The sequence below is a fragment of the Cyprinus carpio genome, chromosome B25, assembly GCF_018340385.1.
Source record: "Cyprinus carpio isolate SPL01 chromosome B25, ASM1834038v1, whole genome shotgun sequence".
In the NCBI taxonomy this organism is placed as follows: domain Eukaryota; kingdom Metazoa; phylum Chordata; class Actinopteri; order Cypriniformes; family Cyprinidae; genus Cyprinus; species Cyprinus carpio.
The window spans coordinates 14,577,828-14,596,194 of record NC_056621.1 but is presented as its reverse complement, the minus strand read 5'-3'; the positions used below and the strand labels follow the sequence as shown (position 1 = coordinate 14,596,194).

Here is an 18,367-nt window from a genome sequence, read left to right as displayed (position 1 = left end):
TTTGGGATGGAGTATCCCTTTAATAGTGAATTGTTCACTTTATACACTTCAGTTTAATTATTGTGTACATTTTGATTGTTACTTTTAAAATGATGCTGCTGCTGCTGTGTGTGTGTGTGTGTTTGTGTTTTATTGAAATGTTTTAGTTTTCATATAGAAACATGTATGATGCATGTGTTCTTGACTGTGGAGTAAACATTTATTTTGAAACTTGTGATTAAAGTATATTTCATATAAAATGACCAGAAGTTCCAAACATTATTTTTAATATCACAAACAGGAAATAACTCACACAATACGATGAAACGAATTACTGTATAGGCCTACAACTAAATTACACAAGATTGATGTTTATAAAATGCTTAATATATCTTTATAAAACGCATATGTACATAAAGTATGACGTATCGTGTGTGTTATCACTTCCGGTTCTGTGGCTGCGGTTCTGAAACTGCTGCAGCTGCGGGTCTGCAGCTGGATACTATTGATTGCCATAGCCTCCGGCTTGCACCAAAAAAAAAGTCCCTAGTGCATGCATTCAGGTCACATTATGTTGCCAGGTCACACCTTATTTATTTTGAATTATTTGGATCAATTATGGAGTAACTGCACGCTAAGTACAAAATACATAAAAGAAAAATTTGTGATTCATTTTTTTAAAGAATGCAACGTTTTTCTTATACATGTTCAATAACACCCGCGCGCGCACACGCACACACAAATACACATGAAAACAATGGACTTGGCAACATGGGCAATAACGGCCCCACCCCTCGCGCACATGAGAGGCCTGGTAAGATTGCTTGTGTGGAGCTGACTATTAGTTAGAGAAAGCAGCTGAGAGGAATACATTCATCGAGACAGAGGAGCGGTTCTTACACGAATGTTCAGTAAGTAGTTCAGTATGTAGTTCAGTATTTCATTGAAGTGAACGATTTGAGTTTCCTTCGTTTATAATTTGGACGTGTTGTCGCTGCAGACTGTGCATGACAAAACTTTTCATGGGTTAGTTAGAGAGTTTTAGAGCTTCGTTTTTGGTTTGCGTAAAAACGATAACCTTTGTAAAGCCATTCAAAGGCAAATCTGTGCATTTAAAAGCATGTTTTTAAAAGATCGATTAGAGATGACCTTATAACGCGAATTTAAAACCGAGACTCTTTCCTGTGGCCTCTGGTGTACTAGCGTGCTGATGAGACCGAATTAAGGGTTACATTCTGATTCTTGAATTTTTCAACTTTGGTGCATACGGTTACTGGTAAAGCAATAGAACGTGACGTTAATTCATATTTAATAATTTGTGACACCCATCTAACGTTAGTCAACGACAATAGTTCGTTTCCTCCGCGGAATTAAAAACAAACTAATAAAGGTAACGTTAGTTGCAGCTTTTTATCCCACACATTCAATTCGGACTATTTTCTCGCAGTTCTGAGGTTGAAAAGCCCGAATTTACTTCTGTGTTAAGACTGTGTAAGAACTAACTTAAGCCCTATTCGCTCGGGGTTGGTGTTAACGTTGGCTGGTGATCTCCTCGTTTGTAATAATTGCGGGGGTGATCTTATTCCTGTGCGAATCGGCCATGTCTGTAATTTGTAATGTAAAATTTCCCCGGCATATGACCTACTAATCATATTTCGCCGAACACATAGGTTCTGTGCATCTTTGTGATTTGGCGCGGTCGTATATCATTTTTTTTCCCAAGGTTTTTGTTTCCTGTGCGTTTTTTATCCACTTTACGCGAAGAATGTAGGCTGCGTGGGTGTGTTTTGGTGGTATTTTGGGTCATTGCTATACACCAGGGTTCCTCAATTAGGAACTCACTTTCTCTAATTGCAGATTCAATTATTAGATCTGTCAGCATTAATATTTTTATACTTAGATTTTTTTGGGGGGATCAAACTGTAACACCATGTGTCCCAACCTGACGCGACGCGATAAAAAGTATCTTTTCCGTGTATTTTTTTGTTTTAACCACTCGCGACAGCGACACGTGACAATAAGCGACACGGAATTCTATTTTAGAAATGTTTATTTATTTTCTGTGACCTCGCGGCAGGAACAACATATAAAACATGACCGTGATAATCTCAGCAAATGATTGTGCTCTATTCAGTGTTTAAAGTGTCTAATGTGAGTTTGAATATTATTTTGCGTGGTCTTTATAGTCATAGTGAAAGGAACAATTTACCTCAGATCTCGAAAATAAATAAATTAGGCTAAAGCAAACTTACGTTAAAACTGTGTACTCACTGCGAACCAGCATCCATAACAAAGATGGTATCACGCACTCACTCAAACCTGTTCAGGCCATTCACATTTGAATATTCTATTTTAGGTTTAATTATACTTACTTCAGTGTAGCAATTTTATTTACTTCACACTCGCCAATCAACACTGGACGCGACACTGCAAATCATTTGAACCTTGTGTCAGCACGTCATAAATAGAACGAGTCAGCAGTGTTCTGTCGCAGGGGCGCCCCCAAGGGGTGGCCCCGGCCACCACTGTTTAAACTCTGGCCACCTCTAGGTTGATTCGCAGTGGGTACTATTAATTTAAATGCATAATGTTAATTCACAATAGTTTTAAAAAGTAAAAAAATAAAAAAAATTAATGCAGCACTCGCTGCAGCCACCAAAAAAGACTGCAGATTGGCGCCACCAGAGTAGCTGCCCTTCCCTCTCGCCCTCCCCAGTCCCGTTGTTGCACAGGGCAAAAAGCAGGACTGATTCGATCACTTGAGAGCACCTGGACGTTTTGGAGAGACAGGTATGTATGCCACACAATAATTACTTATAGTAAAGACATGAATGTATGTTCTCAGTTAACTTTTGTGGCAATCTAAAAGTTACTCAGTAAGGTTTTTACAGTGTTGAATTAGGGCTGGGCAATAAAACGATAACGAAGATAATCGCGCTGTTCACTCTCGTCTCAGAATTCAAATGGCAGCGCAGCACGAGGCGAGCTCACTCACGCTGATGAGTCTCGATCACTCGACCACTACAGCGCTAGGAGATCCGGTGTGAAGCGCTTGAATTCAGGAAAGAACACAAATGTGATTTAAACTAGTGATGCAAAATCGAATCCAGGCCAGACGGTCAAAGTGCAGCAATATGTAAATTTATTCAAAAGAATATAGAGAACAGAAACTACAAATCATAACTTGGAAACAAAACTCTTAATGATAATAACCATCTTCAGATAGCGAAAATACAAATCAACTGTTAGTACATTTTTAATAACAATCCATTTATGACGGATTGAACCCATCTAGTCTTAATAACAACATTAATAAAAATTGTAACCAAACATAAACAATTATTCTGTCTGAATCAAAAAGGTATCTGAATTGAATAAAAACCTGTAAAAGTTCTAAGTCTGAGTTTTCAAGTGAAGCCAAAGAAAGAGGAAGTGAAAGCTTGAAAGAGAGAGAAGAGTCTGTCTGCAGAGTGCATAAGGCTCTCTTATATTACCTGTAAGTTCACAGTAAACAATTGTTCCAGACAGAAGTCGTCATCTAAAGCATAGTAGGACTATAATTAACAATACCTCATGATCTTTAAAAATAGTCTAGTCTGCGTCTCGGTTTTGGACCTCTTCCTCTTTTGAGATCTCTTGAAAATATCATACTAACTGATAGTTCTTGGAAATACTGGCACAAAAGAACAAATATAATTGCAGTTGAACCTCTCTGTATGAAACAGACTCCGCTGACTACATATTTTCTTCCCCACACTCATTAAACAAGCTACGCAATATCGCGTTCATTATTGACGGCGATTCATCTGCGATAATGAACACGATATTGCGTAGCTTGTCAGTGATCTACGACTCTGTCTATTAAATGCCACTCCATTTGAATGCAGGTGATGACGATTTAGCGGTAATCAGGGAACCGGCTTTACTGACGAAATGCGCGTGACAATCGCATGTGACATAGGGCTGCACGATTAATCGCATGCATTTGTCATGCGTGTCTCATCAGTAAAGCCGGTTCCGTGATTAGCGGTAAATGTCTGTCACCTGTTTTCAAACGGGAGCGGCAGTTAATACACAGAGCCGTACTTCACTGACAAGCTACGCAATATTCTGTTCATAATTGAGATTAATCGCATTCGATTATGAACACGATATTGCGTAGCTTGTCAGTAAACTACGGCTCTGTGTATGAACTCCCGGTGCATTTGAAAACAGGTGACGGATATTTACCGCTAATCACGGAACCAGCTTTACTGATGAGACACGCATGACAAATGCATGCGATTAATCGTGCAGCCCTAATGTGACATATATCGCCCAGCCCTAGTATTGAGGTGCTTACAAATGTGATTATAGATTTTATACAACAGTTCAATAAACAAGAAGTTAATATTATGAGACTTGTTTTAGACAACATATTCCCTGTTTTTGCTCTATTTCTAAAAACCAAAATCATTCCAAACAGCCACTGTTTTGCATCTGAGCAACAAGATAGTGTTTCGTTCCTGAATGAATCAACTGTTTAAATGATTCGGTTCAATCGCAATGACTCGCTTAAGTGACTCGCTGCCACCTACTGGCGGTTTTAATTTCACATTTAAGGTACTTTTTCATTTTTAAAATAATTTCAAACATTAGTTTTCAATGTTTTGTTTAATATATCAAAATAGTTTAAAGTATTCAGTGTCCCACAAAACTGCATTAAACAGTGTGCAAAAACATCTAAATGGCACTTAAGATGCAGCTTCTGTGTTTTCACTGCATTGCAAAGATCAGTTTTGTTGATACTGATTGCATGTGCTTGTTAACAGCCCAAATGCAAGAGTTTGACCTAAAACATGGTGCACGCTTTTAGAAAAAATTTGTCCGTTACTGATGTATAATTATTCAAAAGACCTATACTATTTAAAAAGTAATTAATTGCTAATTAAAATCATATTGTTACATTAACCAGAAACAAAAGTTAATATGTATAATGCACATTAAGTGGAACTTTTAATTATTTTATTTTTCATTTCTTTATTTTGGTGTGCCACACCAAGATTTACTGTGGCCTCATCTGGCCACCCCTATTAAAATTTTCTGGGGGCGCCACAATCTGTCGGGGGTTTGTTGTGCAGCTGCTCCGCATCCAGTGTAGACAGCATCACTGATTATAATAAGTTCTATTGTATTTTGTTGTCACGCCGCTTGCATCCGGTGTCGACATGATGAAAGTTAATGTCGCTTTCTGATGCTGCGTTTGAATTGTCATATCACATTATTTGTAATTAGTGCGGGCCAAACATTTTTCTCTTGCGGGTCGTCTATAGAGGAACCCTGCTATACACCATACAACTACACAATTTGCAGAAAGAGAAAGCTGAAAACCATTAGAAGAGTGAAAAAAAAAAAGATTGGATTGAGATCATTCTTCGTATCGTACAGCTAGACATAATGACAAGACATTTCCAAGTAATATCCTATCAAAAATACTGCTTATAATTTCTAAATCACACCAGGTCCCATCCGAATAGGTGCGAATAGGGCTTTAGTCTGACCAACTACCAGTTAACCAATGGGTAATGTCTTATTTTTCGGATTAAAATGAGACCAATCTCCACTTGTTTTTAAAGGGGTACTCCATCCCAAAATGAAAATTGTCATTAATCACTTACCCCCATGTCGTTCCAAACCTTTAAAAGTTTTGTTCGTCTTCAGAACACAATTTAAGATACTTTGGATGAAAACCGGGAGGCTTGTGACTGTCCCATAGACTGCCAAGTAAATAACAGTGTCAAGGTCCAGAAAAGTATGAAAAGCATCGTCAGAATAGTCCATCTGCCATCAGTGATTCAACCATAACGTTATGAAGCAACGAGAATACTTTTTGTACACGAAGAAAACAAAAATAACGACTTTATTCAACAATTCCTCTCCTCTCCTCAATTTATGCAACTGGCCACTAAACTCAGAATTCTTACTTTTCTCACAATTCTAAGTTTAGTTTCCAAGTTTTCTCAAAATTGAGTTTACATCTCAAAATTTAAAGTAAAGTAAAATGTATCATTATTTTACATTTTTTTTTCTTACCCCGTTTAAATTATTTACTTGCATATAGATATCTTGTGGATAATTGTGGTTATTAGGGTTGTGGTAATCTCGCGTAGCCAGACCTTAAGACTGCGGCTGAAGGTCTGGAATTCATGGCAGCTTTCATTGGCCAAGGCCCGCCCATGAAGCCGTTTGACTGACATGTCAAACAACCAATCACAGTTTGTTTAGTTCAGCGTCACGTTTTGGGGTATGGAAATGTTACCACAATAACAGACCGGTGTGTAAAACTCGCAGACATATTTGAACGATTCTATGCCGCAAACTTTAAATATTTAAATAAAAATATATAAATATTTTTATTTAATATTTCACATACTTTTGAAACTCCAGTGTTTAGTTGATCCTGATAAGCGCTCGTCGTCACAGTTGTAAACACTGCAGCTTTCTTCTTTCGTGAGGGGGTTTGGCGCCACGGCATCTTTGTTTCCAAGTGGAACGTTAAAGAATGCGACACGCGTCTCACCCGGAAATCCTGTAGAATTCAACCAATCCGATGACGACTTCAGCACTCCTGAAGAATTTCCACTTTTGTGTCCCATATGCATCAGACGTTTAGCCAGCGGTCCGTGGGCGTGATGGCTGAGACTAGGGATTGTTGTTTAAAAATTGTTGTATTGTCTTTTGGGATTTGTTGTGTTTTGCCTTTTGGTGTGAATAAACATCAAGTGTCGTTTGTGAGGACCATTTGGACAAGATGGTGCCTTTTGTTTTAAATGCGGAGTGGACTTTATTGAAGGTGATGGGGGAGGGGTGCTGTGAGGTGTAGATTACTGATGGTGGAACCAGCAGGGGTAGAGGCGAGAGAAATCGTTAAATCCTTTCTTGACTGTAACTTGTTTTGGTGTGGAAGGGTTCTCATTTGTAGCCTAATTTTTTTTTTTTTTTTTTTTTTTTTTTTTTTAACTGACCAATTTCCAGTTGTTAATATAATTTAAGGCTTCACTCTCTATTGTTTTTCTTAATGTGCTTTCACTTTTTCACACATTGGGCCTCATTCATGAAACATTCGTAAATTCTGAGTAATTTGTGTGCAAAACAGACCTCCCCGAAAACTTTCCTCCGGATTCACAAATGCTTCGTAAACGTCCGATTTGTTAGTTAAACGTGTATGTTAATGAATTCCAATCATTGGTAAATGGCATGCTCATGCGTACACAGTTTGTTTCATATCCCGAGGGAAATCCACTAAATGTCTAACGCACATTCCTTACTCTCATAAACAGTTATAAATAATCTGTTCTTACCACTGAGATCCGGATCTGTGACGGAAAGACATGGAATCCTCTTCGGCACCCTCAACTGCTCAGCTGAGTTCGGACTGCTTGAAGCTCGTAGGAATATTCGGTTCAGAATAATATGTTACTTATAAATGAATTACTCAGAGACTCTTCTTTTAATAAAGTTTTTCGCATCACCATTTGTCATGGCTTGTTTTATTAATAGACAATAACTCATAAGTAATCAAAAATGAAAATAACAGCGAATAAGTCTTCACCATCGAAGTGCGGCCCTGCACTCAGGTCTTCTCTACCTTTTATAGCCTTGCATATCATTTACATTTCTTCCATGCATTCTCCCTTATTTGGTAATCACGTGTATTCATACACAAACAGAGTACATGACCTTAATCATATTTAATCCAGAGTGTCAAAAGTTCAAATGGAAGAATAGCAGGGGTGGTCAGCAACACCTAAATGTTAACCTAAAAATATCTATAACATCTCTTATGCATAGGTACATGTATGCTCTGTTCAACCACAGAAATCACACCTTCATGCATAGCAAAATTAACACAGCTCGGTTGCGGTTTCATCTCCCAAGTATCGTGAAAAATGCAACTGCATCCTTTAACAACTTTTAAACAAATAAAGCATATAGCAACTTAAACCAAAAAGATTAATACCTTTAAAGATAAAAAGAAAAGAAAACATGATCATGCTTTCCATCTGAAACTCTTACATCTTTAAAATTGGAGCTTTAGGTTTTAAAGACTCCAAACCATTTGTTATTGGAGATGGATCTTCTTATACTCAGCCATCTCTTATCAATTTCATTATTTTTTTTGTCAAGTGTAATTTCAATATCAGCTTGAAATTCATGTCCTGCTGGTATTTCAGGTTTCTTCGTTGCTTGGCGACCCTTCTCCATTTTCGCTTGCTTTTTGACTTTTCGGCTTTCTTCCACTTGCAGTCCTTTAATGATGAGATCACCAAAGTCAACATTCACATTTGCTTTAGTCTCTGTTACATAAAGTAATGGGTCAGGCGAGGGATTGGTCAGAATACCCTACACCTATATTACCTCAGAATATATCAAGTTACACAGTGGAATATTCTGGTCTACTTTCTCAGGTTTTGCTCCAGTATATTGCGTAAATGCAAAGAATAATAACAATAAATATTCAATAACGTGTGTCCACCAAAGAGTTTTTAGCCAGCTGAAAAAATGTCTTCAGTCTGATGGAACTAATGACTGTTTACTATCATTGGACAGACCGAAGATTTTTTTCTCTCTCCTGCTGTAGTTACTGCATCATCAGAGAGAATCGAAGTAGCAGAATACAGGTCAAACTACCTTCTTAAAGGGGCCATATGATGCAATTTCAAGTTTTCCTTTTCTCTTTGGAGTGTTACAAGCTGTTCGTGAATAGATAGGATCCCTAAAGTTGCACTAAATAGTGTATAGATAGGATTTCTAGTTTTGCTTTTATGTCTCAAACCCACCCGCGCCCTTCTAAAATGCCTCGTTTAAACACGCCCCCACTTCTCTACGTCACGATGTGGGAAGATTCGCATAAGGGGTGCACAATAAATATCGGCTGATAATTAATGCGCATCTTGTTAGTAAAGCCGGTTCTCTAATCAGCGGTAAATTCCATCAGGTGAGTGATTTCACATAGAGCAACTGTTACTACACAGAGCTGATGTTAACTGACAAGCTGCGCAAATCAACACTGATAATGAACGTGGATTCTAAAACTCGGTATGGTAAACATCTCAAATAAGAAGTGGCTTAGTAATTGATCCCTGTAGATTTATTATATACAGTGATTTGCATGAAACTTTTGTAAGACCTCACGCTACAAATAGAAGAAAATCATATATGGAAATGTTATCTTGTGGTAGGTCGGTGATACCTGGCCACTTGTTTGTACTGATTTCCAAGTACGGAATTCATTCATTCATTCATTCATTCATTCATTCATTCGATCGCTTGCAATATTGTTCGGCATCTCTAATAGTTAGGAATCTTCAACTTGGTTCATTCAAGTCAAGGTCTTTATAAAGCAGACCAAAGTGTTTTAGCAGTTGGCCTATATCTGTACCACTGTAATGAAAGAGACCATTAGAGCGTTTTTTTTTTTTTTTTTTTTTTTTTTTATATAATTTTTTTTTTCTAAGAGTATGTAAGATGGTTTTCAAAAAAATATTAATAGTAAACGGTTGGCTTTTTCTGTGGTGATTTGCGTGTTTACACTGTGCCCCTAAGCGTGTCCTAAAACAATGCGGTGTGACGTAGATTCCCATTCTCTATAGCCTGATTAAAATATAAGTGACAAAATATAGTAATAATTAACCGGCGAAGCATCGAAAAGCGAGAATGATTCTTCTAATTTCATTAGCCTACATTCAATGTAAATGGCGACAATGATAATGGATATAGACATGTTGAGGCTTACTCTATCTCTTTGTGAGAGACTTCAGAACTAATGACCGTAACCGCACACAAACTCAGAAACACACTGAGGTAAAAATCATGAACCATGAAAAGTCTAGTGCGCGTGCACATTTAGAGTGTTCAGTGATCACAAAATTCAAGACATGGGGGCAGAAAATGTATATATTTATGCCACTTCATATAGCTAAAAACAGTTTGCAGTTTCATCAGCAGAAGTCCGCTGTAACACTCTCAATGGAGTTCTTAGTCCGCTCTGCGTACAGTTCAAAATCACCAACAATTATACCCTGACAGAGAGTGCTAATTGCATCAATGCATAAGTCAACAAAATTCTGATTGGTTCCAAAACTAGGGCCCTATGATTTCTGCGATGCAAAAAAAAAAAAAAAAAAAAAAAAAAAAACGCAGATGGAATCGTGGACTCCAGTCATAAAACGGAATTTACAGTTTAACACAGAATTTGTCAAATTTTGAATTAATTAATTTAAAAGTAGGTCATTACACTAAATCAAATCGCGATATGGGCTAGTATCCGTAAATATTAAGCCGGAAAAGTCCATTTAAATATGAATCCTTCATGTTATGCCTGTCTCACAGAAGCGCGGTTTCATCTATTACACACTTATGGAAGCGAGCATGACGCTTGCGGTGATTTCAGCGTCTGCTGTCTCTAAATAAGGATAGAACACATGAAGAACATCTCCAGAACTGCTCTGAGAGTGCCTAAATGAGTATTTGAGTAAAACTAAAACTAGCGTCATATCACGTACACAGAACTGTAAAGGTATTCATGGCAATTTTTGTTAAAATTTTAATAAATAGATGTGAAAGTGTATATTTCATGATTTTAATTAATTAGACATGCTTTTTGATTAATAAAATTGTAATTTAACCATTAAAAAGGAGTCTAAAAAATTTTGCTGGAAAAAAACGGAATCCAGAAAAATTAAAACGGAAAAAAACGGAATTTGAAAAAATAAAATAAAACGGAATTTGGGGGAAAAAAATGGATTTCATAGGGCCCTACAAAACCTAGATAAACTTAGACAGTTTCCACATATGGACATAAACGCTTCAAGCATATCTTCTGACAACTATTTTGGTGACCAGAGGTCAGACACGATATGTCTCTCCAAAGACATATATCTGATACGCTGGACACTGGCAGTTGAACGTTTATCGTGGGGATGCCTTAGCCTGTCCCTGTACAGACAGATACTAACACACATACGCAGAGAACTTATCAGAACTTCAAGGCCACCTAGCCCTAGCTAGAATTTTATCAGTATGGTTCGTTACACAAACACTATGAAGTCATCATCTTAGAGAGCAGAAGTACAGCATAAGGCAGGATTCTTTAATATCTCATAAGCGCACATAAGGTTACACATTTCACTCTTGCCAGAACTTGATTAAATAATGTAAACTTAAGAAATAATGTAATGTAATAATATCAATATGAAGGATATGGCAGCTCGACATCCACCCCTTCACACTTTTTCGACAACAAAAATAATTCCAAACACAGCCACAGCACTGTTGTACATCTCTGAGCAACATGAAGGTGTTTCATTCCTGAATGAATCAATCATTTAAATGATTCAGTTAAATCGCAATGACTCTCTTATTACCACTGACTTGCTGCCACCTAATTTCACATTGAAAGTACCTTTTTATTATTTAAATTTTTTTCAAATATTAGTGTTCAAAGTTTTGTTTAATGTATCAAAACATTATGCATTTGTAAAAAGGTAAACAATAATATGCAGATTTAAGTATGTAAAAGCTGATAGAACACTGAAAATATTGCTTCTGTATAAATAGTTTACACCACCAAAAATCTGTGATGCGGTGCTTTTCTGTGGATATTTTGCATGGAATATTGTCTGTTGATGTGAAAAGTTTACTGTAGCCTATATCTTAATGCAATTTATTACAGCGATGATATTTTTTCTTTTTATGTTAAACACATTAAATATTACATATGTACGTAATATGTGTATTTCCATTACAGGTTTAGATCTTAAATTTCATGTAAGTTGGTATTAAAGTTCTTAAAGTCTTAAATGTAACTTTTTTTTTTTTTTTTTTTTTTTTTTTTTCATGTCTGTAGAAACCCTGTTATAATTTAAAAAAATTATATTACTTTATATGCATATATGGTAATGTGTAATTTCTGAATACTTTGGTTGGATGTCCAGGACAGCTGGACTCCTTGTTTCACCGTCCTTAAAGTTGAGAATGCTTTGATAATGCACCCTCTGTGACTCCCTGTGTCTGCTCATTCATTTTCCCAGGCCTGCGTTGCAATGGAAAACCACGATGGTTTGCTGATAGAATAAATAAGATATAATAAACTTCCAAAGAGTTAGTCTAATACCAGTAAATGATCTTGTAATACTAATGGTATTTAGGTTGAAATATTTTGTTACCCTAATTTTTTGCTTTCTTTTTTCCAGGGATGTGATTATTCCACTCCTACATTCTGTCTGGAGATACAATTGAATATTCAGTAGCATGCAAGCCAATTCACAACATTCAGGACAACTGCAAAATTTGCATGGAGAAGGAACTACACCTGGAAACGGGACGAGCCAGAACTTTTACCAGCTATGTTTACCACCTCCCACTGCAAGTCCCTCATATTCTGGACAAACTGCCACCGGAAATTACTTCACCTGCACAGTTCAACCAGCAACCAGTGACCAGATTTTGGCTAGTGGCGTTCAAGCTACCAAAGGCACAAAGCTTGCACAAGAAAATCAGCCTAATGCAAACCATATGTTGCCAACAGGAAAACAGGACTCCCAAATTATTCTGTGGAACATGCCCTCTAATTGCCAGATATTCCTACCTGTTAACAACATAAATCTACAAGGTGCTCCCAACAATAATGGGCCAAACATGACACATTGTGCCTTTAACTCAACTAACAGTTTATACATGCAACCACAAACTACCTCCTCAGCAGCTGGCCCACATAATTTGCAACAGTTTAAAACAATAGACACTCAAAGTCTTAATGAACCTAGAATAAATGTGAACACAAGCAACTTGCATAGCAGGCAGCACTATGCAAATGCTCCTACTAAATTGCCAAAAGACTCCTCGAAAACAAGGAAAAGCTTGCCATCTAACCTAAATTATTGTCCTCCAACAGAAAATGCACATCTTGGCCAAAGTAGTTTGTTTGGTGGATACCTTTACCAGTTGTTGTTTGCTGAAAATACAAATAATGCTAACGTGCAAATGCTTTCTACCTGTGCACAGAACCTGCAATCGAATAATGCTGCTCAGAGAGCTGTTGCCGTTGTCCCACCATTGTCTCCAATAGGAACAGCCCCTGTTAATGTATTAGACAAATCTGCTAATGTGAAAATGAATGTAAACCCTGTGCAAGAGACTGTACACCTTCAACCAAATATTCCACATCCTCTGGTGTCCAACGCTAATCTGATGAACCAAACGGGAGAACCAAATGACCCAACAAGCAAGCATCAACGACCAAAGTCAGCAGAACCAAGGCTGAATGATGGCCTTTGCAACGTAGTTGGAGCCAAGAGTCCGGTTTTGGCTAATGAATCAACTGACCAAAGTCCGAACCTGAAATGTGTGGTTGCAGAACAAAACGAGTCTGTTCCAGCTCAAATGCAAAATGAATCAGCTGAAAAGATGAATAAAAACTGTACAGTCATGGACAAAAAAACAATTGACCCGGACACTGTTCCTTTTATTGAATGGCCATTAGATCGATTGCAGACCTTAATGGCCGTGATTCAGCAAATAGAAAATGGGGATCAGAAGAACATCCACATAACTGATCCTGGGAAGGACATCTTAAAACTTTACTGGAATGGGGATACTCGCAAGTTTTCTGAAGTTGTAGAAAGTGGCATATATCAAAGCATAATGGAAGAAGTTTATATTTACTCTCCGATGAACGAGCCTGTGATACTGAGGCAAATTGTAAATGATGCACGTAGCAAAGTCATTGAGAATTTTCACGTTTTAAAACACAACGAAGTGCCACCGAAGATGACGTACACGTCGTCCTGGTTGAATCTTAATGAAAACGTTGATGACATCGACAAGGAATGTGGTTATTCTTGGTTCTATAAGTCTTTTCAAAATGTCCCCGAACACGAAGCACAAAACTCGGCATGTGAAGCACCAAGCAAATTGCAAGAAGCCACTGAAAAGCCATCATTGATTGGGACTAAACAATTACCATCAGCGGTGGAGAACAAAGTACCAGCAGATGAACCAGCATCAAACAAGGAGAGTCTACATGAAACCGTGCCCGTTTCATTTAATGGACAATCATCACCTGTGGCTAACATCAACTGCTCACCGAAGCATAATTGTCAGGTTACAGAACTAACCAACAGTCAACCAATTATTGCAAAATCTCTGGAGGCCATGGTGGATTTGGGTGAACAAGGTGTCCCTACTGGAAAGTCAAGTTTGGATAACCAATTTGGAACCAAGAGTGTTTTGTCGCCCAAATCAATTGGCCAAAATGACTATACAAACTCCCCAAAGCCCATTCATGTGGTTGCAAAACAACAGGAGATTGCGTTATCTTCTGAAATGCAAGTTAGATCCAGTCAAAAAATGCTTAATGAATGTGCCGTTCTTGATAAGAACGTGAGATATGAGACCACGCCAAAACCTAGTCAAGAAACTCCTGTGCAAGTGAATGAATTGGAGACTGACAAGATGGATTCTTCAGCCACTAAGATGAACGTTCTCCCTCATGAAATGGCTAGGCAGTGCTTTGCTAATGAGATGAAAGGACATCAAATGATTGCTGCATTTCCAGACAAGCACAAGGCGCCTTTGTTGAACACAACCCAAGTACTTGACACAAAATCAACAGAAGAACCAATAAGCAGGCAGAAGCTAGAGGAGAAGGCCAAATATTCAGCATCCAGAGTTCTAGCATTGCTATCAGAACAGTACAAGTCATCTTTAGCTGAACATATTCCATTTACAGACAAAGTACAACAAGAACAAATCTCCTCCAAGAAAAATATGTACGATGAGATTCGTGAAGAATCTTCTGTTCCCTCGAATGCTCAGTCTCCATCAGTGATTGATAACGTCTCTCCGAAGTTTAATGAACAACCAAATACTGTTAATCCACTGAACAGCATGAGAAACCTGGTGAGGACACTGGAAAAACGAAATGTTTCATTAATAAAGTATAAAAAATTATTTGAAAAACATGGTGGTTTGAAAAAGCATAAAAAGTCATCTAGAACGTCAAAACTGGACACCAGTTTTGGTAATAGTGTTGGAGCCCAAAGTCCCATTTTGATTGATGAAACATCCAGCGAAAGTGACTGCACAATCGAAGCATCGACGCTTAGTCCTGTGGTTGAAAAACGGCAGTTTGTTCCATTAACCCAAGTGCAAAATGAATCCAGCGAAATGATGCTTTACAGTAAAATTGATAAAACCCTAAGATGTGAGACTGATCCAAAACCTTGTCAAGAACTTCACGTACAAATCAATGATGAGAAGATTGTTGAGATGGATGCTTCATCTTCTTTTAAGCTTGATGTTCTCACTCAGGAAATGGCTAAACGATGCTTTGCTGAAAATAAAGACATTGCTCCAACACCAAAGAATGCAATATTAAGGCTGGATGACCCTCTTTGTAATCGAGCCAAAAGTCCAGTGTTGGCTCATGGATCAACCAGGCAAATTGACTATGCACGTCCGCCAAAACTTTATCCAGTGCTCACGGGACCATCTCAAATGCGAAATGAATCTGATGAAGAAATGCCTGAAATCGACTGTGTACTCACAGAGGACTCTATGAGATGTGAGACTGAATCAAATCCCAGTCTAGAACTTTCTATGAACATGAATGAAGAGGAGTTTGTCGAGATGGATGCTTCAGCTTCTATTAAGATTAACGTTCTCCCTCATGAAGTGGCTATGCAATGCTTTGCTGATCAGATGATTGAAGATAAAGACATTGCTGCACCACTGGAGACAATGCACCGGGCCTGTTTGTTGAATTCACCCCAAGACACAGTATCAACAAAAGAACAGGTAAACATGTGGAGGATGGAAGGGACTGATGGAGCTAAAAGTCCAGTGTTGACTGAAGGATCAACGAGCCAAAGTATTTGTGCAAGTCCACCAAAACTTGATCCTGTGATTAAAGAACCATCTCAAGTGCAAAATAAATCCAATGAAGAAATGCCTGAAATTGACTGTATGCTCACAGATGATAGCGTGAGATGCAAGACTGATCCAAAACCTAGTCAAGAACTTCCTGTTAACATGAATGAAGAGGAGACTGAGAAGATTGACGGTTTAGACTCTATTAAGATTGATGTTTTCCCTCATGAAATGGCCAAGCTTTGGTTTGCTGGCGAGACGGAAGATAAGGACTTGCAGAAAGATACTACAGTTCATAATTCCACTGAGGACCAGGTGAAGGTTCAAGTCCTGGAACTCGATTCTGAAAAAGTGCTCCTAGAAGATATGAAGCCAAAAGAGAGAAAATATCCAAGTTCTGGTGGTGAACAGTTGGAGTCTTACTGTTGTCTTGCTAAATGGTTTCAAACTTTAGAACATGGAAATGGCTCGTTGTGCATGTGCCAGATAAAAGCAGAGTCGAGGGAGAAGGAGATTCAAATTGAGGCCCACAGAACAAGTTTAGAGGTGCAGGCTGAAAAAGACAGTCCTGGTGATTGCGAACGTGTGGAAATGGATGCTGCTGCTGCTCTGGAAAGAACAGATGATTCTGAAGCCACAGATGATTCTGAGGACGAAAACCCATTGCTGCATGATCCTACTACGGTGAAGACAAAGATTGCGAAAGACATATCAACTTCCGAAGAGGTCTCCAAGGCAGAGACTGAAACTTCAGAGCAGAAAAGAAGTGAATCGCCCTCAAAATGTGCAACAAACATGACTCTTATGAATGTGATTGAGCAAGACACCCCAGCTCCTGATTTGAAGGAGACTAAAACGGTATGTCTTGCACTGTATGGGTCGTCTTCTGAAAAAGGAAACCAACTAAAGCTAACTAAAAGATGCAAAGAGAAATCAAGTCGTGAAGAACCCCCAAAAACTCTTCAAATAATTATAAGCTCTCACCAGAAGGTTAAAAACAACAGCGAGTCAAAGAAGCGCATATGTATGGAATCAGAAGATGAAGATGCTACTGACAGGAGAAAGCGGATACGAAGAGCATCCTTGCAAAGTCGGGTTCAGCGTAAATCCTTCAGCTATTTGGTTGAAGGAAATAAGCGGAAGAGACGGCACAAGCATACAACGCAACAAATGTCAATGAATAAATATATCACTAGAGGGAAGACCGTGCCATCCAAATTATTGCATTCACCCGTTAATGTAAAGAAAAGTAAATATGAGTTGGGGAACCCTGCACTGATGCCATTGGATGAGGGTCCTGCTTTGGAGTTCAAAGTATTGCCAGAGACTTTTACCTTGGAAGATGGAGCTGAACTTAATTGCGCTCAAGCCGACACATCACAGACTATGCAAAATGGTAACTTCTGAAAATGTATACTTCTATTATTATTTACGCTGTACCCAATGTATACTTATAAAATCTTGTTCCTTTTTCTAGAGATGTCAGGCCCAGAAGAAAAAGCCGAAAGGAAGAAAACTAGCCATGTGCCAACCCAAGGTACTGGACTGAAGATTCATGTTAATTTGAAATGTAACTTTTATTAGCCTCTTTTAAAGTAAAGGTGCAATTCACCACTTCTGAATAATGATTAATGAACTGAATCGCATAACATTGTTTGGCAGGCAGTTAACCACTCATCTAAATGGCTTTGTGCTTGTCTGTCTATCTGCAGGTGTCTGGAGTTTCAGTCCCTTGAAGAAAAAGTGCACTCAACCCATCCAGGACACTGACGTCTCAGGCTCATGTAGCCTCTTCCAAGAGTTCAAAAAGAAATATCAAGAAAAGAAGGGCGTTGCCTCCAAGCAGAACTTAAATTCCAGTGAAAGAGCTTGATTTTCTATTAAAGTATAAGCAAATGGGCTTTTGTCATGTTTACTTCCTGTGAATGATAAACCTAAACTGCTACAAACTGCAAGTGTTCAAATACATGTTTACTTGAACTTGATTATTTGTATTATATTATAAATGCATCATTTGCACACTGTTCATCCAGATCAACTGCTGCTAGTCATTCAGTATTTGTGTACCAGTTTTATACATTAACTACATTTCCAAGAAACATGTTCGTCATGAAACTGAATATTTTTTTTTTTATTCTGTATATTGTAGTGTTTTTATTTGGATTCCACTGGTTTGTAAAAATGTGACCATCTATTTTTGTACGATTTTATAAGACCTTTTTTTTTAATAAAAACATTTGGTTTCAAATACGTTTAATTTTGCTCCTGGTTTTTAAGCTCTGCTACACCGTGATTCATCGAGGGAGAGAAATTTCAGAGAACATAACCTAGTAAACAATAATAATAATAAAATATTTATTTTAAGGCACTTTTATAAATCGCCTTTAAACCGTGCAAAAATTTTAAATATCAAACGTCACAGACATTAACGCAAAATAGAATTTAAATGTAAAAATAATGCATACAAATAAAAGAATTC

The 18,367-nt window shown here is 37.9% G+C and overlaps 1 protein-coding gene across 1 annotated transcript; it reads left to right on the top strand.

Annotated features, from left to right (window-relative positions):
• Positions 1–733: 733 nt before the first annotated feature.
• On the top strand, positions 734–18,113 carry si:ch211-106e7.2. Its single transcript, XM_019095745.2, has 4 exons — positions 734–890; positions 12,213–17,284; positions 17,366–17,425; positions 17,601–18,113. Exons 2-4 carry the CDS (start codon positions 12,271–12,273, stop codon positions 17,759–17,761), a joined length of 5,235 nt encoding a protein of 1,744 aa, XP_018951290.2. The 5' UTR covers positions 734–890; positions 12,213–12,270; the 3' UTR covers positions 17,762–18,113.
• The last annotated feature ends 254 nt before the right edge of the window (positions 18,114–18,367 follow it).

Coding starts and splice junctions, on each gene's coding strand:
- si:ch211-106e7.2 (XM_019095745.2), top strand. CDS start 12,271: ATGCAAGCCAATTCACAACATTCAGGACAACTGCAAAATTTGCATGGA. Junction 17,285..17,365: donor ATCACAGACTATGCAAAATG/GTAACTTCTGAA, acceptor TCCTTTTTCTAG/AGATGTCAGGCCCAGAAGAA. Junction 17,426..17,600: donor TAGCCATGTGCCAACCCAAG/GTACTGGACTGA, acceptor GTCTATCTGCAG/GTGTCTGGAGTTTCAGTCCC.